General features: G+C 49.1%; 1 protein-coding gene across 3 annotated transcripts in view; it reads left to right on the top strand.

Annotated features, from left to right (window-relative positions):
- Window positions 1–25,516, top strand: part of SYNJ1 (synaptojanin 1) — a 706,257-nt gene that overhangs the window by 239,799 nt on the left and 440,942 nt on the right. For all 3 annotated transcript variants that reach the window (XM_078658404.1, XM_078658402.1, XM_078658403.1), the window contains exons 10-11: window positions 11,379–11,460; window positions 12,441–12,593. In XM_078658404.1, the coding sequence (XP_078514530.1) occupies window positions 11,379–11,460; window positions 12,441–12,593 (235 nt within the window). The remainder of the gene's footprint in view (window positions 1–11,378; window positions 11,461–12,440; window positions 12,594–25,516) is intronic.

Below are 25,516 nucleotides of genomic sequence, written 5' to 3' on the forward strand. Positions count from 1 at the left end.
CCATAGGAACCATTTGTGTTGTTGCTACTCTAGTTGTATTGCTCTTTAACAAATAGTGTTTTTGTTTTTCATACATTAAGATTAAAACAAAAAAATAATCTGCCATCCTACTTGGGGTAGCTCCAACGTCCGCAGGCAGAACAGAGGATTTAGTTGAAGAGTGTCCATGCGTGTACTGTGTTGTGTCACTGAGGAAAGAAATCAGACAATCCTGACCTGTTCCTGAAATTCCAGGGTTTTTCAGCCTGGGGATGAGCACCAAATGGTTGATGGTGTTGAACACTGTGGAGGGATCTAATGGAATGACCATACTAGTCCGTCCGCCATCAGCAATAATACAAAGATCATCCCTCCACAACACATTCTGGGCCCTCTCCTAGTAAGAAGTCATCCTGTCAGTCATTAACAAAGAGTTGGCCTCAACAAACTTTTGTAACTGGACAGTAGCCATGTTTTTCATCAATATTGCAAAGATTTGGCAGCAGTGAAATGGGTCTAGAAGTTGAAATGTTTTCAGCACTCAGCGTAGCATTTTGTAACTGTAAAGCCTGAGCTAAAGGGGAGCCATCCCGAACATAGAAACCTGCTTGTTACATCGATTGTAGTAAGTTTCATAACCCCCCACTCCTCAAGGGATTACTGTTTTGTTCCATGGAGACAGTGTAAAAGTAAGCCAGTAGCTTTACATGCACACAAGTTTAGAACATCAATATTTCGTCAGTAGCTCAAACCTATTACAACTCTTGATCACTGGAATAGGGGTTGAACTAAGAACATTTATACTATTTGGGTCATTTGAATTTGAATAGGCATTTATAGACGCTACTGTCACTCCGAAAGGAGCATCCTGGTGCTGTTTGGGAGAGAGTTAGGTGGACATTCTTTGAACCAACACACTTCTTTCTAATTTTGCTAACTTTATCTTCAAAATATAATAACATACACTAGTTTCACGCAAAGGCAGTTTCAAGTTTCCTCAAGATGTTTATTTCTTAAGATTTAGATGTAAACCATTTACAATTTAAAAACTTGATTTCCATTAACTTATTTTTCTGCGGTGCGGTGTCAACTAGCACTGATTTTCATTAATTATTACATTTATTCAGTTTAACAGCTTTTTTTGTTGCCTCATACACATTTGTGGCTATCCTCGGTTCATTAGTTAGGTTTGTAGAATTGATTTTCAGTTATGGATCTTACAAGATACATTGTTATTCAAAGATGTTGAGCTGATTGATTGGTCAAATTTTGCATACCGATCATAACACAAATTTGATCAGGCAAGCATCCATTATAGAGCAGGACCTGCACAATATGTGGGTAGTTGACCAGTTGGACTAGCCCCCCCTCGCCCCCCCTTTCCCCAATTGTATTGATGATAGCACATTATTTACTAGGTTAATATCTTTGGTTTCTGACAAAATGTTAAACTCACTCAGTACTAAAATGCCCTTGTATAATGCAAGGATACATACTTCCAACTCCTCCAGCTAGGTAAAGTCGTAATTGGAGGAGACTGGCGGTCAGTGCGATAAGGAATAGATTTTGTTAGTGTTATTTCTATTAATTTTTCGTAATACAGTTTCTGCCACTTTGCGCACAAAATCTGGTAATAATTTTCAAAGAATATAGCAAAAATGTGCCGCACCTCTTTTAGCGGGACAGGCACAACATAATTATATAAGCACTGTGGAAAAGATCTCCAAATACAGAGTTTCAATGTTTCCATGTTTCAGTCAAAACCTTGAATTTCTACTAGCACTGTTCTTTGAATCTGATTGCATACTACAGATCAGTGTTCATCAAAAATTTGGAATTCACCTTATGCAGTGGAATAGAGAGTAGTAAATTATCTGTTTAAAGAGAAATCTTGGGGGTGTGGTCAAGGTGACAGTTGGATGAGACTTGCTTTGGAGTCTCTCCAACTCGCCCAGCATCTGCAGCGGATAGCGCCTTCCCTTGGGTTCCAAGCACAAGGGGGATACACTGGAGCCCTGGGGGAGTCTCCCCTCCCCCTGTGGACATGAGCCCACTGATGCTGAGAGTGCCGTCCCTGGGGCCCAAGACAGAGGCTTGTGGACCATGTGGCTAGCCGGCGGCTGCGGTGGAAGTGTGCGACCACCAAAAGTGCGGGATCGCCCGGCTGACCGCTGGGATAGTGGTGAGGTGCTGCGCTGCAGAGAAGAGGAGCCCTCCAGAGCGCAGGTAGCGGCAGAGCTGAGGGAGCTGTCGACCACCCGCGACCAGTCCGGCATTTGCGTTGGAGGTGCAGATCGTGGACGGAGGTATGCCACTCATCAGCAGTACCTGCACAGCCATGGGTCGGTGAGTGTGGGTCGAGAGGCGGAGAGCCCTTCCCCCTCCCCTGTTTCTGGAGTGCCCGAAGCTGACCACTGAAGTGTGGGACTCTGAGCAACTGCCCCCTATCTTACCCGCAAGGAGAGTGAAGAGGCAGACTCTGTGGTGCTCGCTGGCCTGGGTCGCACCCGCCAAGGGCATCCCAACAGAAGCCCCGGAGCAGAGGCTGCGGCCCACATGGTCGACCAACGGTGGCTGGCAGCGGGGCTGAAAGGGGCCGCCGGCCGCCTGCGAACGGGTCTGGCTGACGCGGTAAAGGTACCGAATGTGGATGGAGGTAGGCCGTGCATCACCAGTACACACGAACACAGCTGTGGGGGGTGTGAGTAAGGGTCGGAAGGTGGAGAGCCCTGCCCCCTCCCTTGTTTCTGGAGGTCCCGAAGTCGGCCACTGAAGTGAGGGACTCCGAGCAGCTGTCCCCTACCTTGCCCGCAAGGAGAACGGAGAGGCGGACTCTGCAGGGCCTGCTGGCGTAGGCCACACACGGCGAAGACATCCTGACAGGAGCACTGGAGCAGAGGCCACCTGGCTGACCGGCAGTGATGGCTGGGAGAGTGAGGCCTCAAGGAGCATACTAGAGCACAGTTGAGCCGGAGGGCGACCCGGCCGTGTGTGGCACTGCAGGTTGCGGAGGCGGCCCTGAACGGTTGTGGATGCGCAATGCTGAGAGGCAGAAGAGTCCGGTTCCAGGACCCAACGTGCCTAAGTCACAGCTCCATGGTGAGGAGCCATCAGGTGCCGGAGGACAGAAGAGCGGCATCCAGGGCGGGTTGAAATGCTGGGTGTGCTGACCGTGGTTCCAGGAGTGCCAGAGACAGAGAAAGGCCGAGTGACCGCGACACCGTCACCGCCTAAGGGAGGCCACCTTGTTTCTGAAGGACTTGAAGCCGGCCAGAGGTGCATGGGACCTTGGGTTGGACCGGGCGGTACCTCGCCTGAGTGCGCCAGATTCCAATGGAGAATAGCTGGACAACCAGAGGGAGGCCGTACTTAGGGTGCTCGTCGGTGGCGGAGTGCCTCTGTAAGGGTCCACGCAGCACTGTCCTGCTGCCTCCTGGGGTCCACAAGAGGACCTAAGTCATGTCTGCCGTGCGTTCCCTAAAGGATCGGTCTCTGAAAGACATGCTCACGACACAGACTGCCGTGCGGACATCGTCTCGACCCCCGCCAAGCGACGCTGTGCACCAGGAGGGTACAGAGGACACAGATGGTCCAGCCATGAAAGCATTCATGGCTTTGCTTTTCTCCTCCCTCCGAGAGGACCAACAAGCTATACACACGCAGCTCTCAGTACATTTGAAAGCAGTACGAAGGGACCCAGAGGAGGTTGGAGACCGGGTTGCTGTACTGGTGGATCGCAAATCTAGACGGGAGGAAGAGATAGAGCAGATGCAGCAGGACATTTTTTGGCTTTGGAAGCAACATATAGAGCTACAAGCACATGCAAATCTGTCCTGGCTAAATAACGTACGAATCAGAGGAATACCGGCTCAGGTGGAGGGAGAGGATTTGTTGGGTTATGTCTTAGCAATGTTTCATCACATCCTGCTCCCGGCCGACATCTTAGCCTGTGTACATGATTTTCAAATCAAAGAATGACTTATCCGCTGGGAGAGGGAGACCCACCCGGTTCAGTTTAGAGATCATACTCCAATGCTGTACCAGGATTTGTCAGTAACTACTCCCCACAAGCGTAGGGAATTCCACCCTATCATGACGCATCTCAGGGAGAAAGGGATAGTGTACTGCTGGGGACACCCCTTTTGCATCATCTTCCACTATCTGGTCATGCTGCGACAACTGAGATCCCTAAGGGAGGCCCTAGAGGTCATGGGCATTCAGGAGTAGACAGCAGGAGAGATGAGGCCTGATTGCCCAGAGGATCAATATCGCCAGCAACACTGCTGACGTAAAGCAGGGAAATCCTCCGAGAGGCACAAACCAGACACAGCTACGGTGGCTAAGGAATGGCAGGCGGTACTCACTACGTTATCTGACTCACTGGGGTCGCAGGATCCCACCCGAATTGTAACGATGGGCCTGGTGGGGAGGCTCAGGATGGCGGACTCTGGGAGATAAACTTCTTCTGAAATCGCTCCTTCGCTTCATCTGCTTCTGGGAGACCGTTCCCAAGGTGGAGGAGTTAGTGACACGACCTCCTCACAGGATCTCCCACTTGGACGGAGTGATGTCATGGTTTGTTTCAAGGATTGTTGTCATTAGTTGTTTATCCTGGGGTTCAAGGTTTTTTTTCTGTTTCTCTTCTTTTCACTCCTCCGCACCAGTTTCGTATAGAGCACTACAGCAGAGGTGGGTATGTGTGCCCCACGGTTCAGACAGCTTTCCTCACCTCCCTGTCACTTACAGCTAGAGTTGGTGATGTGTACAATGCCTATATTCACCACGCCAGATGGACCGCCCACCACACGAGCCAGGCAATGTGCCCTGAAAGTCTTCAGCCTCAATGTTCGGGTCCTCAATCACCCAGAGAAGTACACAGTAGTTCTGTCTCTTTTGGAGCAATCGGGTTGGGATTTTTGCTTACTGCAAGAGTCTCACCTGGTCCCCAAAGACACTGCCCGCATGTCCCTCACTGGTTCCCCCGTCAGCTATGGTCTTTTGGACCCGTGAAAAAGAATGGGGTAGCTGGTCTATTGGCCCAGAAGTTTTATGGTAAAATAATTTCTACAATAGCTGAAACAAAGTGGCATCTTTTGGCAGTGAAGATACAGTGGGGCTTAGTTTCCTTTACCCTGGCAAAAATGTATGCCCAAACGAAAAACAGGAACCCTTTATTCTTAATGCACTGGCAGAGGTTCTTCCCAGACTCAGCAGTGCTAGTAGGGTGGGACTTTAACTTGGTCATGGATCCCGCCTTCAACCCCTCCTGTCAGCGCTCCACGCAAGTGGGGGCCTTTACGCCCGACGGACTACGCTGGCTGGCGGAGGGATGCCTATGCAACATCTGGTGCCATTGGCATCTAGTATTGCAGGACTACACCTTTTATTCGGTAGCACATAAATCAGATACGCATATTGACTATTTCCTCACCTCCCCGTCTCTTACAGCTAGAGTTGGTGATGTAAGCATCAAACCTAGTACCTCTTGGACCATGCCATGATTGACGCTCAGAGTGGGCAACATTCCGATGGCGATTGCATGATGGACTGCTTCAGTCCTCTGCTATGCTGTCAGCAGTGCATCTCCACACCAACGACGTGGGGGGCACCCCACTTGCATCTGTGTGGGAAGCACTGAAGCTAGTGGTAAGTGGTGAATGTATTGCAATATCTGCAGCCGAGAGCCAAGTGCAACAAGAAAAGCGTCTGCAGCTAGAGCAAGCGTTCACGGAGATGGAAGCCATCCATAAACGTACCTGGGCTCCCAGAGTCTGGTGAGAGCTGGAACTAAAGACTTTTGTTAAAGAGTCTGGACCTCGACAGGGCGGAATAAGGTGTCCTTCGGCTCCGACATAAATTCTATCTGAGCAGTAACCGCTCCGTGCCACAACCGTGTCTGCCTCCATTGGCTCGATCAGGCTGGCTTCGAGGGAGGAATTATATTCAAGTGAGGACATCGTAGCAGTTTTTAAGGAGTTCTATCAGACCCTGTACTCTAATTTGGACGGCTCCCCCAGTTACCCGAGTTATTACCTACAAGGGATCCCTGTGACTCACTTACCGGCTGCACTCACATCCCAACTAGATCAGTCAGTAAAGGTTGAGGAAGTGGTTGCGGCAATCGTGCGCCTTAATCGCGCTAAAGCGCCTGGTCCGGACGGCTTCACAGCTGAATTTTATAAGTCCTTTTGTCAGGACCTCTTCCCCCTTCCTTGCCTGACTCTTTAATGGCTTTCTTGAGACGGGTGCGCTGACTAACTCTATGAGAGAGGCGTCACTATTGGTGATCCTCAAACCATCGTAGGACCCCAGGGACTGTGGGTCATATAGACCCATCTCCCTACTAAATATCGACGCAGAGCTCTTTGCTGAAATCCTGGCTTCCTGAACCTGCTCATGCCTGGCCTAGTCGACCCTGACAAGGCCGACTTTATCCCGACGAGACAGGGGGGACAATACCAACAGGCTCTTGCATCTCATGGTTATCACTCAGAGGTCCCACAAAGAGGTGCTATTCCTTTTCATTGCAGCCAAAAAGGCATTTGATCACGTTTAGTGGGCCTACCTGTTTGAAACGCTACGCCACTTTAGTTTTAGCAAAAATGTATCACAGGGATAGGCTGCATCTATACCACCCCTATAAGCTCTGTCCGGGTCAATGGAACATCATAGGCTACGTTCCCGCTAACTCGGGGCACTCGCCAGGGCTGACTGCTCTCTCCACTTCTCTTTGCACTTCTTTTGGAGCCAATGGCGCAGCTTATTCAGGACAATCCGCAAATCTCGGGCCTCCAGTTTGGTGCTAATGCTCATACTATTAGCTTAAATACGGATGATGTCATCCTTTCTCTTGCGAACCCGATGACTTCCTTGCCAGCCCTACTGGATTAAATGCGTTTATTCAGAGAGGTCTCAGGATTCAAGGTTAATCTCACTAAATCTCAGATCCAGAAAGCTGTTGGAGGCCCGGCAATCAGCTCCGTGCCATTCCCGGTCCTGCTCTTGACGACGGTCTCGAGACCGGTCCCGAGACCGGTCCCAGAGCCCCATCACACCTCATCGCACTCCAAGTCCACGGGTAAGTCGAAGCACAAGAAGAAGGCGAAGAAGCACTGCCGCTCTTCACCTTCACCCCGTTGGTCGCCTGACTCGGCATGAGACCCGGACTGTCGTCGCTCTAAGGCACCGTCTTCGGTGCCTGCTACTGGGATGACTCCACGCCTTCCTCCCTTTCCGGGAGCCGGTGCGTCGCCTGCCCAGCTTCATGCATTTTACGAAGCTCTCCACTCCATCTTTGGGCAGCCCGACTCCAGATCTGGTTGAGTGCCCTGTGCCTTTGATGCCAACGGCTCCGGCCCCGGCCCCTGGGGACCCCCATGGATCCAGGCCTGGATCCAGGTCGACGCCGGTCGACCTTATTTGACCTTCTCCCGCACATATTATTGTGACGACACCCCTGGCTGTGCCTCCAGCCGACGTCGTCCCCATCTTAACCCCCGAGATGGACCAGAACTTTTGTTCCCTTGTTCAACCCTGGTGTTCCCTATCCCCTAGATGGTGGTGATGATGATTGGGAGGGGTCTTCTGACCCTTAAGAGGACTAGCTGGATAAGCCAGACTGGCGAGAGGACCTGGGTGATGCTAATGGTCTGGACACCTTTCCTGACTTTGGCATGCTTTCTTCCCCTCCCGTGGCTATGTAGGAGGGAGCGACTTATGCTTTGGTGGTGAGGAGGGCAGCTGAGGCCTTGGGCCTGCAGCTCCCTTCGGTGGCAGACAGGACTAATCACCTGACAGAGGTGCTTCAATCGGTTGCAACTTCATCTGAACCCCTTTGGCCATTCAACAAGGCCCTGACTGACGTCCTTCTGGGCACCTGGTCCAAGCCCAGGACAGGGGCTCCTGTGGAACGGACAATCGCCTGCTGTCACTGCCTGGTTCTGGGCGACCCAGTTTTCCTCCCCCAACACCCTTCCCCAGAGAGCTTGGGCATCCAAGCCTCTTCCTCTAAGGGCGCATTCCCTTCTGCTCCCCCAGATAGGGAACCCAAGAAGCTGGATCACCTTGGGAAGAGCATGTTCTCTTCCTCCAGCTTGGCATTGCGGTCCGTAAATACCGCATGCCTCTTGGGCTGATACTCCCATACCATCTGGGATACAGTTGTGCAGGTGCTGCCTCAGTGCCCAGAGAAGGCCCGGGCCGTTCTCTCCCAGGCAGTGGTGGATGGGAGAGATGCAGCCAAATTCACGATTCGATGTGGACTGGATACAACCGACTCGGTAGGCAGAACGACTGCCAAGCCAGTAGCCCTTCGACACTATGCCTGGTTGCGGACGTTTGGCTTTTCGGACGATGTCCAGGCAACCTTGCAGGACATGCCCTTTGATGGCCGTTGCCTTTTTGGTGACAAGGCAGGCTGGTGGATCATGCCAGATGGCATATGCGGTTTCTGCAGTGGGACCTGAAATTCCAGTGGGCGCAGCATCAGGGCAATCTTTCCGACTACATCCAGATCTCGGAGGGGACTGCGCAAAAACTGCAGTGATGGCTGACAAACCAAGCTTGGGTCAGACGTAGATCCCTCTCCCTTCCCAAACTGACCTCATAGTGTTGACAGATGTCACCCCTGGGTTGCGGCAGCTATCTCGGAGAGGCTGAGATCAGAGGCTTCTGGTTTCCTGCGGAGTCTGGGCTCCATGTTAACCTGCTGGAGCTCCAGGCGATTCGTCTGGAACTGAAGGCATTCCTTTCCTCTCTCAAAGGGTAAGTGGTGCAGGTGTTCACAGACAACACCACCGCCATGTGGTACTGCAACAAACGGGGCGGGATGGGGTCGTGGACCCTATGTCAAGAGACTCTTCGTCTCTGGACATAGCTGGAACATCAGGGCATGACCCTGGTGGTTCAACACCTGGCCGGTTCTCTTAACGCCAGGGCGGACGAACTCAGGTGCTGGTGCCTGGTGGATCACGAATGGCGTCTTCACTCTGTGATGGTGCAAGGTCTCTTTCAGTGGTAGGGAGAGCCTTGGTTAGATCTGTTTGCCACCGAAGAGAACGCGCAATATCAGCAATTCTGCGCGTTTCGAATTTCCAAGACGGCACTCGCTCGGCGATGCTTTTTGTTATGAGTGGAACTGCGACCTCCTGTACGTCTTTCTGCCTGTACCACTTCTGCCCAGAGTGCTGAAGATCATGTGCGACCGGGCCCAAGTCATTCTTGTGGCTCTGGGCTGGGCACAAAGAGTCTGGTGCCCACAGCTCCTGAGCATGGCCATCAATCCTGTACTCAGACTGCCTCTTCCGGAGGATCTTCTGTCGCAGCAGCAGGGGATGGTTTGTCACCCGAACCTGTCCAGCCTCCACCTCCTTGCGTGGAGGTTGAGCGGCGACAGTTGACAGCTTTTGACCTTCCTTCTGAAGTCTGTAATGTTATCTTGGCAGCCAGGCGTCCCTCCACTAAGTCGGTATACGCCTGTCGATGGAACAAGTTTGCAGCATGGTGCACAGCACAGGCTGTGGATCCCCTTTCTGCCCCTCTTTCAGAGGTCCTGCTGTATATACTTTCTTTGGCCCAGCAGGGCTCTGCCCTGGGCACTCCTAAAGGCTATCTTTTAGCAATCTCTGCTTTCCTTCAGCTTTCAGATAAGCCATCTTTGTTCAAGTCCCCTTTTGTACAGAGATTCTTCAAAGGCATTACTCATCTCTTTCTTCCTTCTCCCTTCGTAATGCCCTAGTGGGACTTGAACCTGGTCTCAACCTACCTTATGTGCGCTCCCTTTGAGCCTCTTCACAACTGTCCTCTCAGGCTCCTCACTCTGAAGACAGCTTTCCTTGATGCCATCACCTCTTCTCGCAGTGAGTGAGCTCCAAGCTCTTTCTTCTAAGCCCCCTTTCTTCTCTGTGCATCCGGACAAAGTGGTGCTTAGGACAAGATCTTTGTTTCTTCCCAAAGTGGTAATGCCCTTTCACATTGGACAGACCATTACTTTGCCCACCTTTTTCCCACCTCCGCACCCTTCCAAGGAGGAGAGACTACACTGTCCGAACTCCAAGCGTGCACAGTCTTTCTACTTTGACCGAACTAAAGATTTCCGGGTGGATGATCAACTCTTTGTTGGCTATGTAGGTGCCAAGAAAGGTCAGGCTGTTCAAAAGCGTACAATTTCTAGATGGGTAGTCCTTTGTATCAAAATCTGTTACGCTTTGGTGAAAAAGGAACCTCCAGTGGGGCTTCATGCTCATTCGACCAGAGCTACGGCGGCTACCACTGATCTTGCTCGCGGAGTTCCCCTCCTTGACATCTGTCGGGCAGCCATGTGGGCATCCTTGCACACATTTACCAGACATTGTCTGGACAGCCAAATCCAGTGGGACGGCTATTTTGCCTGTTCTGTCCTCCAGGACTTTCTGGTGTGAACTTAGTTCGCAGACCCTCCTCTGGGGTTGATATTGTTGGGGTATCTATTCTAAGGTAAGGAATCTATAACGAACAGTCTCTTTCAGATGAACACGTTCCTTACCTTATGTAAAAATTTATCTGTAAGAGACCTATGTTAGTTATAGATTCCTTATCGCCCCACCCATCCTTCCTGGTCTGCGAACTGACTTCTAGAGACAGGGACTCCCTTGTAGGTTAGCGCACCAGTGGTCAGTGTATTGCATGGCTCTGCGCTCTGCGCTTCAGGCGTGGAAAGTCATGTCGGAACTGATGTCACCATGCATGGGGGGGGGCGTCTATATAATCACCGTGACAGCATCCCGGCGAACCCAATGATGGACGTGGAGTTGACCAACGCCACCTACCGGCGTGCAGGGGTACTGCTAAAGAAAGATCTCTGGATCTAGTCTGATGCCTGGTGGTAATTCTAAAGGTAAGGAGACTATAACTACATATGTCTCCTACAGATACATCGTTACCGAAGTAACTTGTTCTTCAGTACCAGGGATTGCATGGCCAAGTATTTGTGAGGCCAAAAATATTTTAGCTTTTAGCCGTTTGCTTTTTATATTGGCGAGGGTCTGATAGGAACCTAAAAATAGTTTTACAAAAACCATGACAAAACAAGCATTGACAAGGCCAAAAAACTGACAGACAGCCACTGCCAAACCTGTAGGCTTTTCTAATGCTTGTTTAAAGTGTCAGCCATGCATTTTCAGAGGCTCCAGTCACCTTCAGCAAGAAGTGTATTTACACGTTGGTGCTTTTATTCATATTTAAGCCTTGAATCAAGTTCCAAATGTGACTTGAGACTTTGGTCACCTCTTTTGACAATGGTTGTAATTTAATAACATTTAAAGTGATAATTCCTATTACAGTTCTGTGCCTGGTGGTTACTAAGAGATAATCGGCCTCTCCTAATTGCTTTCCTGATGTTTCATTGTGTTGTTTTCTTACAGATCTCAAAGCGGCACAATCCGGTCGAACTGCTTGGACTGCCTGGACAGAACCAACAGTGTACAAGCTTTCTTTGGACTTGAGGTAGGAACTGCAATGAAAACTTGCTTTAGTTCTGTGGTTGAAGTAGTGAGTGCTGTGCAATGTTAGGAAGCTATAACACCTTCATGCCCAAGGGCGTTCCATAGTTTTAGGTAACCTGTTGAAAGCAAAGCATTATTAGCCACACCAGATTATATCTCTATTATTGAATATGCACCTCCTGCGCAAAGGACAGTGAGAGGATTTTGTCCTGCAGGTGGTGCATCTTCATATACCATAATGGACTGCAAGGTCAATTCTGAAGTAATGAATGCACAGTTTCCTAACCAGTGTTCAAAGGGAGCGCTGCCTCCCTTTTGAATCTCCCTATGTTTATATTCCAGGAGCTTGCACAGAGGTGCGTCTTTCCTCAGCAGGCACCTTAAATGGCTGCCAGCAGTGAGGAGCGGGACATTTAGAAAGCTCCGCTGGACCTTCCCAGGTCATTTTGCTCCATGGGGGTGGGTGCTTTCACAGACTGCTTAGAGATGTCCTTTGCTTTCTTCGTATTATGCAGGGCCAAATAGATTTGTACTTGTGCAGCACTGACTGTGATTTAAGACTTGAAGGAAAATACACAGGTGAGGTACACTATGACTAAGGCATACCATCACAGAAAGGCAGTAAAGCTCACCACTATAAGTTAGTGCGATGCACCAACTATCAGTGTGCGGCTTCATGGGAGACAGTGCTGCACAATGGTTCATGCCAGTGCAATCTGATTTACTTGAGCATAAACTCGATATGTGCATACAGCATAACTTATCAATCGATGCACCCTGCTCTTATAAATAGTGCTTCTAGTGTCCTTTGGTAATATCCTGTAGATTAGTGACGCACAGAGGAATGTGTGTCCAACATGTATAATGAATACAAAAAGGTGAAGGCACAGTTTTAATATTTATCAGATGTTTTTACTAACAGATGAGTGTATAAAAACTATGCGTTTTGGCTAATAGAAATGTTTCTGTTTATTTGTTTAGATTTTAATAAAACAACTCGAGCTTCTGGGTTTAGCTGAGAAGCCACAGTTGGCCACTCGCTTCCAAGAAGTGTTCCGAACAATGTGGTCTCTGAACGGTGATTCTATCAGTAAGATATATGCTGGAACAGGAGCACTAGAGGGTAAAGCAAAGGTATTGTTTTTTTTAATTAATGTTTACTGATTGTCTCTAACCTGCTTACCACATTCCCCTGGTAGCAGCATTTTAGTCCTGCACAGAATATTTTTAATTAATGTTTACTGATTGTCTCTAACCTGCTTACCACATTCCCCTGGTACCAGCATTTTAGTCCCGCACACAATACTTCAAACACAATTCCTCAGATTATGTGCACTCCACTGTGTGGTTTGAGTCTTTTCCCCCACCCACAATCTCTTTTCTCTGCTGCAGATTGTTGAGGGATAATCATCTTTGTACTTGTGTGAACTACTGTTTCTTAAGCACTTCAACAAAGCGAAAGGTTTTGACACCAATTGTTCGCCAGCATTGGGTTTCTCATACTTTCAGATGTTGTTGTTGAAAGGGAAGTCTCTTTGTAGCTTTAATATAGCAGTACAAGGCACTGACCGCTTAGCAAGGTCATAGACACTCCCCTCTTTGTCAGCACTTCACCTCATTTTAATGGAACCAAACTTCAGCCATTGAGATGAAAGTGCTCTCTGCCTCACCTCTCCTATAGGTCTTCACACCTCCGATTTCTTCTGCACATTGTGTAGAAGAGAGCCCCAGAGCTCTGCTTCAAGTCAGATAAACTTTGAAGCCTTTTTCTTGGGCTTTAGGTGCACATTTGAACTCTACTGTTTCTGGAAGGGGCAACAGTGAAACAACTCAAGACCTGGCTGTTCGAGCAGTAGCATACCCCTCCCCCCAAGTGCCTTGAAACCCTCCCGGGTGAGTAGTGCGCTATACAAATGGCATGATTGATTGATTGATTCAAGAGAAGTTTTCAAGTGAAGTCTTGTTAAAGCAAGTGATTCTTGTGGTAAAATTAAGGTTTTCTCTAATGACCCTCACAAGAGTGTAGTGTAGCTCCTATTTTCCCAATAGGCTCTGCGCATTGGAATAATACCTACAGCAGTAAAGGCCTAGGCCAGACGTTAACTAGGTCTACTACTGTCGATACTAGACTTAATTTTTGGGTTTGCCAGCTAAGCTCAGAGTTCGCTAGAAACTTTCTCGAATGTTCAAGGAAGGAATTAACTCCCCTGATTAGACAAGAAGGGATTTAGTTTCTGACAACCATAGAACATGACAACTTTGCTCTCCCCTAATCAAGAGTCAATCTCAAGAGTCGTGTGAGCACAAGGCAATTATTTTACTCAGTCAGTACGTGCATTCTTAGTCTCATCAGAATGTAGAGAAAAGGAAGAGACGGGCGTGTTCAATAAAAAGGTGTTATTTATTGATCAGTCTCTTTTCTCATACATGAGAAATGGATCGATATTATTGCAATACTTATAGTTAAGTAAAGTGCATACATTAAAAGCAATAGTATAAAATAATACTGTAAAAACATTGATATGGTTTCTGAGCCATATGATGTTTAAAATGATTAAAATATATTTACATACACATATACATTTGACTAAACGTACTCAACTGGTGTTTCTAAATACGCCTACCCCGTGTACCTGACCTAAGTCTAATGCGTGGGCGGGAATAGAAAGTTACAGTTTAAGTTAAGTTTGTTTTTGCCAAGTGAATAACTAAAGAATTCTCTGTGAGGGGTTATTCAGTTCTGTACCTGGAATTTAGGATGAATGAGGAATGGTATCTCTTTCTCTGGTCTCGATATTCCAGGCTGCCTGCGAGGGCTGCCCAGAAACGCCGGTGCTGGGTCTCTCGGCTTGAGATAGCAGCGCGTCTCTCAGCGCGTCAGGAAGGCGGGGCTGCTGCCAGCGGGGTCTGCTTCTGCTCTCGGCTTCGGCAAGTATGGCTGCTCCGTCTTGTCACCACGCGTGTGTTTGCATAGGGCAAGGTCGGCAATATTTATACCTTAAAGGTGCCGAGATTGACGTAAGGATGGACATAGATACGTCAATAAAGATGTCATACGACTTGCTCGTTAGCACATTCTTTACTAAAGTTCTCTGTGAAATCAAAACAATGGCCGCACGGATTATCCAGGTTGTCATAGGTTTGATTTGTTATGAGAACGTCGTATGCCTTATCAGGGGCTGGAGGAATGTCGCTTGTCTAATTAGATCTCAAGCGTTATGACCTAATCAGATAACACGTTCCTGTGCCGTAGTGTGACTGCGTCAGATAACGGTATCTGCATCATGGGGGTTTTCATGCCTCATGGGCTGACTGTTAGTTAACTTGATAGTTAGTTTAACCAGAATAGGGTCAGGAATAGGGGGACTGATTCAGAACCTATAGAAATACACGACAAGAGATGTATTTGTTTTCTATACCCAGATCACAAAGCCAAGACTGTAACATCTGCAGACCTTTCCCTGTCAAGACCCTCGATATGTTTTAACAGCAAATGTATTTTGATTTGTGGATTTCTTTCTATTACATTACATGGTTTGCCATCATAAACAGTAGATCTAAGTTTAATTCACTGACGCAGTTGATATTTTTGTCATTAGGCTTGCTTGCAGGACCTAAATAAACATGTCTTCAAATAAGAAATGACTGTTGAGGTTTCAATGCCATGTGGTGTTCAACGTGTATGCAACATTGTAAATGAACATCACCCAATGAGTAAAGTCAATATTTGATCAAACGTCGAGCCGACTTCTAGTGCTGCTAACACCTTCCAAGATGCTGAGGGGAGACTTCTGCAATGGATTTAGCAAAATAATCCTGCTGAACACCCCTCTTCAGGAAATACATCTGAAGCCAGGTCCTATAAATCTGTTGAGAGAAAAGGAGAAAATAGAAAGCTTCATACAGCTGAATCCTCAAAATAAATTTAAAAAAAGGCTGACAGAATCTTTTCTCCGGTGAACCTGCAGAAAAGAGAAACAAACAAGGTTGAACCAAGTCAGCACACATTCTCCAGAGAAGGAGTGTGAAAAAAGAAATTCTTGTTCATCTATGCCACCACAATCCTCTCCGCTGACTAAAAAATTAAGATTAACTTCAATCGATGGCAAGCCCGTCGACAGCTGCCTACAAGCCTGCTTCAATGCCAGTAAAGGTGAGGAAACAACTGACAAGCACATGTAGGTCTCAGTCTGAAAAACTTCACCAACACTACAATCGACAACAGAAATATTGATGCCAAAAAATATCGACTGAAGAAAACACCAACAAGTCGACGTCCAACCCATCTACATCAAATCCGTCGAACTCTATACCGTGAACAATTCTATTGTGAGCGATTTCTTTCCTCTGCAACTGGAACATACTCCTACATGTAATATTACACCTCTGCCACCAAGTAAGCTACTGGACAGTGAAGCGAAAGACGACTGATCCAGATGACCACTTTGGCGCAGCCCTATAGTCCGAGGCAGGTGAACATTAAATATCCGGGCACGGAAGAACAGTTGACATGTTTGCCTGAGTGATAGCCTTGAGCCTTCCATCCAAATTTCCCACAACACCGGAAGTAAGAGTTCTATGGTCTGTTCTATATTCCAATGAGTAAGTGTATGAAAATTATTAACAGCGTCTTATGATGGAGATGGAGATACAGGTAGATCTTATAAAAAACTTATGACACATGATGATGATGGAGCCGGGTTTCTTGAATTTTAATCTGCGGGAATAATTGTCATACAAACCCCACCACTAGATGTCTGGACCTTTGTTTGTCGACTTGAAGAGGTAACTAGGACCTAGCATTTGCATTTATTATCATTAACATTTAAACCATTAGGCTCCACAAGAAATGTAAAGGAGAATTTAAATATATTCAAAATGTATTTATTTATTTATACAATTTCTAAAGCGCACTACCACCTAACAGGCATCTTGGCGCTAGTAACTCCGAGACCATATCAACACAGGAGGGGTCAATGCGCAGGCCTAGTTCTTAGGGAATAGCCAGGTTTTAAGGTTCTTTCTGAACGCAAGCAGCTCCTTGTTTTGCCGCAGTTCAAGAGGTAAAGTGTTCCACAGCCTGGCTGCAGCCGCCCCAAATGTTCTGCCCCCTGCTCTAACTTTGTTGAAGCGTGGTACTATTATTAAAATTCCTCTCGAAGAACGGAGCTCTCTGCCCGGAACGTACCACTCAAACATTTGCTGAAGAGAAGTTGGTCCTTTTCCATGCAAGGCTTTGAATACTAGACACAGAGATTTAAATTGAACTCTCTGTGTCACGGGCAACCAGTGCAACTCCGTCAGTGCTCCAGAGGCAGAGGTCCGCCTTGACCAGCCTAATACCAATTTAGCCGCGGCAGATTGTACCCGCTGTAGCCTATCTAGCAGAAATTTAGGGGACCCAAGGAGTAGAGCGTTACAATAGTCTACCCGACTAAGTATGGTACTACGTGCAATCAGGGCGCGGGCTTGATGTGGTAAAAGGGGAAAAATCTTCCTCAGAGAGCACATAATCCCCAGACAGCAGCTTACCACTTTCCCCACATGCACCTCCAAGGAGAGGTTACAATCAAATGTGACCCCTAGGTTACGAACTACTGGCCAGGGTTGGGGAACTCTGGGGGCCACAGATTCGTGGGAGGTTTATTAACAAAGTTTTGATTAAAGCAATTGCATTAACCCATTAAGAATTCTAGTTCAAGGGGCGTGGCCAACAGCATGGCCGGCTAAGACGTGTCTTGCCGGAGCTCCGGCCGGACTGCACACTAATCCGTCTTTTAATATCATCCCGGAGAAAACACCTTCCACCAGGAGGTGGGCAAACATACTCGGCAGCAGAGATTCGTTTTATGGCACCGACACCTGCGTGGAACTCCCCGAAATCAGCTGAATCAACACCAGACCGGGAGCGCCCGTGGAGGACAAGATGGCGCTGAGGTGCTGAGCGGCCGTAGTGGTGGAGCGATCCTGACCTGTAAGTCTGCCCGATCGCTGTGGCGGAGTCGGAATCGCAGCGCGACTGAGACCGGACCTGGACCCCTTCTGGTGCAGTGAGCGGTAGCAGCACAGTAGAGGCAGATCCGGATCGCAAATCGGCAGCCTTTACCAAGATGGCGGCCGATTAAGTGCTGGTCCGGTCTACTGACACGGAGTCCTAGAGAGGAGCGGAGCGGATCCCACCCGCGAGTCCCAGCGCTTGGCGGAGGCGGTATCCGGGAGCGGAGAGCGGGGGGATCCCTTCACCCTCCCCCCCCAAACGGCGAAGGAGGTGTGCGGCGGAATCGGCGGAGCTGGTCCGCTCCCGCAGGCAAAATCGAAAACCGGCGAAGGAGGTGAGCCCGGGGGGAGCCGCACCGGAGGAGGGGGCAGCTGAGGGAGAGGCCTTGCTGTAGCGGCCTATGGGGCCGGTGATTACCCTGAGCCCCCAGCAGTGACACTCACATTGGCGGAGGCGCCTTCTCCCCCCCCCCCCTCTCCCGCCTGCAAACACCACTGCGATGAAGAGCGGACCCCCGGGGCACGGAGGCGGGCGGCAGAACACGGAGGACACCAGCAGCAATGGCAGACCCCACTAGTAGAGGCACTGACAAGGAACCTGGCCCGCACGGAACGGGATAGCGGCGTGGCCACGAGAGTGGCGGGGGCGAGACTCCGACCATTGCCCTCACCAATACATACCACTGAACACAGCCAGACGGGGGTGAAGACCCTGAAACAGCAGTGGGGCTATTAAGGCCTGAAAACGGAGGCAGTCCTCACCGCCCCTGCACGAGGGATCGCTGTGGAAGAGCGCTACAAGGGGGAGGGTCGGACCGTGTGCGCGACTCGGGTGGGGGGGAGGAGAGGAGATAGCCACCTCTGCCGACCCTGACCCTAGGGCCACCCGGTGGTCGCCTCCGCAAAACCACACAATACCCCCCTGATAACAGACACGCGACTGGGACGGTCCCAAGAAACGGGCCTCGGAGTGGCTGCTAGCGGCCATCCAAGCCTCCTGGAGTGATATCCAGGAATCGCGGGCGGCACTGGAAGTAAAAATCGGAGAAGTAGGTTCCGAGATAACGTTGCTGCGCCAGGACTTCCGAAATCTAACGGAGAGAGTGACAGTGGCCGAAACTAGAGTCACAGATAATGAGGCATCGATCACCGCATTAAAAAAGGACATGGCAGAGCTTCAGGCTTCGCATCGCCACCTGCAATGGAAAGTTGACGATGCCGAAAATAGATCTCGACGCAATAACCTTTGATTTGTAGGTTTTAGAGAGGGACTCGAGGGGAGAGACATGGCCTCCTTCCTCCACACATGGCTAAAGACTACCTTCCCAGCGGCACAGTTCTCAGCATGCTTCGTCATTGAAAGGGCACACAGGGCGCTCCTGGCCAAGCCACCGGAGGGGGCAAGACCGAGACCAGTCATAGCGAGATTCCTGAACTATGCTGATAGGGACCTAATACTTCGAGAAGCCAGGAAACTGGGGGAAATCCGCTTCGAAAATGCCACGATCATGATCTTCCCTGATTATAGCCAGGAAGTGTCCAAACAGCGCCGTTCCTTTGACTCTGTGAAGATGAAGCTACGATCCTTGAATATAGCCTACATGCTCCTGTTTCCGGCAAAACTCAAAGTAATTTATAAGGACAAAACCATCTTTTTCCCATGTCCGGAGGATGCCTGGCAATGGCTTGAACGCCCTATCCTGAACAGTAGGGAGGCAGCCGGAAGAGAAGCCATGGACAGATCACTAAGGGAAAAGACGCGCTGGGAACAGCCGAAATCACAACATAGACGATCTGGAAAGTCAAGGAGGCACAAGCCAGCGACGCCCTATCAGACACGGGGTACCAACAAAAGGAGAGCGGGCAGATCGACATTCCCGAGTAATACCTCAGTAGCGGGCTCCAGGTTCAGCAGCCTGAGGAATGGCATCCGTTCTGAAGGGGATGAGGAGGACGAATCAGAGGAACAGGAATCCGGAAGGGAAGGAGAAGACGGTATTGGCGATTCAATCCACCCTCTAGTTACTGAAATACAGCTTCTGGAGCAGGACTCGTCTTGACGGGGTCCCGCAACGGACACTCAGCACTCGCATTCATGAGCACAGATCTCCGAGGGACAATGAGATAGCAGCCCGGTGTCCGGGACCACGCAAGTTGGCACGCCCTCTTATGTTGTTTTACTTGTTTGTACGGTTGTTTGGTGTGTGATGGGGAGGTTAAGTGGGAGGGCGACAGGCCTTCTCCCGCGGATGGTTCGGTCCCCGGTTGGGACGCAACTGGAAGGGGGGGGGGGAGGTGGGGAGGGGGAGGAAGGGAGGGGATGGTTTTTCTGCACATGCAGGTTGGGGGACCAGGGGAATTGGGGAGGGAGGAGGGTACCAGTTAAGAAACAGCAGCACCACTCCATGCCACACCGTAAGCCTCCCTTACTCGGGAGACCCACTTGGAAGGAAGGAGGGAACATCCAATGGCAGACGCAGTAGACAATACACACACTGGTGACGCAGGAGTCACTATACTATCATGGAATGTGAATGGCCTTGGGTCAAAGATTAAACGAAGCCTGGTAAATGCCTACCTTAAAAGGTTAGCACCGGACATAATCCTACTCCAGGAAACCCACCTCAGAGGCAATCACTGCGCCTTTATAGCAAGAAGCAGGCACGTAGTACTAGCGCACGCAGGCTACACAACAGGTTCCAGGGGGGCGGCGATCCTTGTTCACAAATCCACACCGTTCACTACTACTCGTACATGGCTAGACCCGCAGGGGACTTATGCAGGAGTACAGGGAGTCTGGAGGAGGCATAGGTACACGATCCTATCAGTTTATGCCCCCCCAAAACTACAGGCACGCACCCTCAAGGCAATCACCGCGATCCTGCTGGATACAGCGGACACAATTCAAATAGTGGGGGGAGACTTCAATGACGTGATGTGTATCGCAAGGGACAGATCGGGGACACCACCCGCAATAGGGCACGACACAGCACTAGCCCGACCGATGCAAATTTTAGGGCTCACAGATGTTTGGAGATGGCTCCACCCTACACGGGAGACCTACTCCTTCTACTCCGGGGCCCACAGAGTATTTTCCAGGCTGGATTATATATTTACGTCCCGACAGGAGGTCTCTGTGAACGATTTAGCGGAATACAAGGCACGGGGAATTTCAGATCACTCCCCACTGTATGCACACTTGGGACGGGGGAGGAGGGAAAGGAAAGTGGAATGGCGTCTGCCAGCCTGGGAGATCCAAACACCGGAAAAAATTAAGGTTATCAGGGCAGACATAAAGGTATATGTGGCTGAAAACGAAGGCACGGTCCAATCAGGGGTCACACTCTGGGAAGCAATGAAGCCGGTCCTCAGGGATCGCATACAGAGCAGGTTGGGAGAGGCCAGGAGGAAGCAGCAGGCCACGGTCTCTGGTGCGGAGGGTTCGATCTTAGCCCTTGAAACAGATTACCATCATAGACGGGAAGAGGCCATACTTAGGAAACTGTTAGACGCACAAAGACACTATAGAGATCTTGTCACTGGGGAAGCACGCACACGGGCGCTGGCGACGCTACACCGATTATATGACGTAGGGGATAAATCGGGTAAACTTCTGGCGTGGCTGAGCAGGAAGGAAAGGACAGCTAGATGGGTTGATAGGATTACACTGGCAGAGAATAGGTCGGCATGCACGGACGAGGCTATAGCTGAGGCTTTTGCAGCTTACTATGAAGACTTTTACCGGGCTAGGAATCTAGGTGACGGGGATAAAGCACGCTACTATATGTGCGACATGGTGATCCCGACCCTGTCACCTGAGGACGCCACGGATCTAGATGCAGAGATGACACTAGAGGAAATAGCAGAGGCCATATCATCCCTGAAACCGGGGAAGACCCCGGGGCCCAACGGCTTCCCGGCGGAATTCTTCAAACGGACGGCCGACCTGCTACAACGTCATGTAAAAACCTTATTTGTCGAGGCATTTCAGACGGCGAGCCTGACATTGCCTTGGCCACAATTGTCCCAATATACAAGGAGCGCAAACCTAGAGACATATGTGCTTCCTACCGCCCGATTTCTCTCCTCCTATGGAGACAAAGATTCTGGCCACTGTCCTAGCTAGACGCCTTCGGAGGGTAATCTCCCGGACAGGGCAACTAAACTGAATCTCCGTCGCACGCATAACTGGCTGCAGGAAATCCGAGAGAGGAGCGAGCCCCACTGGTTTCTCTCGTTGGATGCAGAAAAGGCCTTCGATGCGGTCCACTGGCCCTTCTTGCTGGAGACGCTGAGGAGGTTCGGCTTTGGCCCTAAGTTTCTAAAGTGGATTCAACTCTTGTACTCAACCCCGAGGGCACGAGTGCGGGTCAATGGCAGGGTGTCGCGCGAATTCAGCATTGGTAGGGGAACGCGCCAGGGTGCCCACTGTCCCCCCTACTCTTCACACTGAAAATAGAAATCTTAGCGACCAGGATCCATCAGAATCAGGGAATTAGAGGCTTCACATGGGGGGAGTCGGAGGATACCCAGGAGAAAATTTCGCTGTATGCCGATGACGTCCTGTTGTTTGTTACAGATCCGGACGCCACAATCAAAGAACTGGCTGACTTCGGTGCAAGGGCAGGCCATACGATTAACTGGCATAAATCGGTTTTATATGACCCGCAAGGTATGGAGCGGAGGGATTGCCTGCCAGAACTCCTCATTCACACCACGGAGGGCTTCCAATACTTGGGAGTGTACATAACACTAGATAGGCAGCTCTCCTTTAATAATAATGTGGCCCGAATCATGGTAAGCGCAAAGGCGGAAATGGATCGGTGGAGACAGCTCCCGCTCACTTTATTGGGCCGCGCAGCGCTATATAAAATGGTACTACTTCCGAAGTTCCTCTATGCCCTGCAAAACGAATACTATCCGCTACCGGTTAAAACTTTGAATAAAATCCACTCGGACCTAAGTGCATTCTTATGGATGGGGAAACAGCCGAGAGTGGCCTTAACCACACTGCAACGTCACCAGTACAATGGAGGGATTTCCCTTCCCAACCTAGAAGCATACTATTGGGCGGAGCATCTCACTCCGATTAATGAATGGCTCCATGCGGCAATAGATCACCCTACCTACGCACTAGAAAGGTCGAAATGGTCCACCACCAACGTGCTATTCTACCTGTACGGAGGGGCCGGAGGGAAGCAACTCCTGCCGGCCACACAGATTACACTGACCGCGTGGCATAGGGCGACCAAACGCATGGGATGGGACAAGCGGCCCACCCGGCAGACGCCACTATGGCACTGTCGATGGCTAGGTGAACTCAACAAATTGAAAGGCTTCCGACGTTGGGATGACATCGGCATTTCAACAATAGGGGACGTGATTACAAGGGGAGAGCTAAAAACATTTCACGCACTACAGCAAGATTTTGGCTTACATAACACACAGTACTACAAATACACGCAACTGAGACATGCATGGAGGGCGCAAAGTATCACTCAGACAGACATCCCAGAATACGCGCCATTGGAGGGTAGGTTACTGCAGGAACAGATAGGGGGAGGGGCGGTATCCCTCACATATAGAACGCTGACCAACAATATGCTAGGTACCTTACAAGACTTACGAACCAAATGGGAGGCAGATGCCGGGGCCATGGAAGATCTAGACTGGGAGATGGTTCTTATGCACCCGCGCGAGGTAGCGATTAAGTCTAGGCTTCGCCTCATACAGCTGAAGGTGCTACACAGAGCCTATTTCGACAGGGTACGCCTTTATAAAATGGGGAAGGTCACAGACACAGCGTGCCTAAGGTGCCTTCAGAAGGAGGGCGACTTCTATCACACACTCTGGGGTTGCAATATCATACAAGCGTACTGGGAAGAAATATTTGTGGAATTGGATGAGGTACTGGACACTACTCTACCACACGACCCTAAGTTGGCTTTATTGGGTTTGACAACCGAAGTGGACCTGGCCCGCCCCCTGATCATCTTCCTAGTGCTGGCTTTGGTGGTGGTAAAGAGAGACATTGCACGATACTGGGGTGCGGCCAAACCGCCAGATTTAGAGGAATGGAGGAGAGGACTAGACTTATACATGGCGGCAGAGAGAGTGACCTATAAAGCCAGGGGCTGCCCAAAAAAGTTTCGGAGAGTATGGTCAAAGTGGAGACAATATCACAGATTGGAGTGAAGCCACAGAGAACTTGAGTGGGGGCCTCGGAGGAATTGCCGGGCGACACAGACCCAACGGAGGTGATTAGGGGCGGCGATGACGTAGACTATTTCACATAACCCAGTTATGACTAGTGGGTGTACATACGTCGGGAGAGGGTGGGAGGGATCGGGGGGGGGGAGGTGGGCATGGAAGTGGCTGTTTCGGGGATTACGTTTCTCATTTCTTATGTACCTACTAGGAGTTTTGCTGAAACCCCACGCTTTTACTTGATTCATGTGGAATCCTGGGAATCTAGAGAAAAGAAAACGTTGCATAACTGACGGGCATTGGCCGAATGTTGAAGCCAGTCCGTGTAATTACCTTTTCATTTGTGATACTTATGCTGCAACAATAGAAAGTGTTATAAAAAAAAAAAAGAGAATTCTAGTTCAAGCATCATTGTTACAAATGTAAATAGTCCAAAAGTCCATATTTCAGGACACAGAAAAATAGAACGATAGCCAGAATTACATAAAGAATCCACAAAAATGGGTTTCTTCAATGGACATTCCTAATCTAAAATAAGAGCAAGTTGAATGCATTTGGTAAGGCAATTAAGGCTAGGTGTCCGCTTCAGAAAACCAAATAAAGGTTCTGAATGAGAGGATAGAAATGCTTAGGCATAAGGCCTTTGCACTCAATTGAGGAGATCTGTAGAGGTGAAAAGGATCTTCTCAGTCGAAGTCAGCAAGCATCTCTCCTTAGCACACAAGAGTATGAGAGAGTAAGGGAGTCAAGGAATCTAGCTGGTCTAAAGGACTTGCACTATTATATTTTGACAAAATCACTAATTGTAATGTTCCGGCTTGTCCCATTCTCAATAATCAATGTATTCTCCCAGATGGGTATGCTCCCAGTTTTCTCCTGTCTAAACAGTGATCCACGCGTGACTATTTCCTTGAATTGTTACACCAGACAAACTGTTGGCTACAGTCGGTTCTTCCCATCAGTCTTCCATCATGCTGCATCTTCTCTTCCCAATGGGAACCTCACTATCAGTCGTCTAATACATAACAAAACAACTATTCACTACTAATAAAAGGCTTCTGAAAAAACACAACATCTGCAGTGGAAAGAAAAAAACATAACGTGCAAAGCAACCACAAAGTATATGTGTGCAGGCCCCTTTGCCTAAAATGTGTAAAAGTTCACATTCAAAATGGCATTTGTATTAGGCTGACTTAAACTATATAAACATATTAAATCAGGTGCTCCTTATAATGGCTGAATGCGGTCACCTACTAAAAAATTATGTGATTAATATGCACACATTATTTAGCAATGTAAAGTGCATTTTACTTATAAACACATCAATTATGCAAATGAAAAGTTTCGCTCTCTGTGGTATTCTAAACCATTTCCTTCAGGCTCTCAACGGGTTCCGGCTTTACCTGCACAAAGGATATCAACATGACTTTGCTAACAACATCCACCTTCAACTTCATGCCAACCTGTACAACCTTTAATAGATGCGCTTCAAGCTCTGATGCAAACTGACACATCAGATGACTAATGTGGCAATGTAGAAGATGACGCAATGCCCCCAAAAGATAAACCAAGTAGGGAAGAGTGGGATGAATACATTAGCCTTCACTATCCCGCCAACACCTCTACATATAGATTCACCACCAGGTGATATCAGCAAGTTCCTTACTCTAGTGAATAGGGCAGCAGAGACTCTACTTGTCCATTGCCATCAAAGAGACTGGCTGTTTCCTTTATGATTTTAAGGAACAAGCTAGGAAATCAGTCAAGGTGATTTCTTTATTGGGTCTCATTTTGCAAGAAAGAATAAAGATGATGCAAACACCAGCTACAGTAGCAGCGGTGGAACCCTAACT

Source organism: Lissotriton helveticus, chromosome 8 (assembly GCF_964261635.1).
Source record: "Lissotriton helveticus chromosome 8, aLisHel1.1, whole genome shotgun sequence".
In the NCBI taxonomy this organism is placed as follows: domain Eukaryota; kingdom Metazoa; phylum Chordata; class Amphibia; order Caudata; family Salamandridae; genus Lissotriton; species Lissotriton helveticus.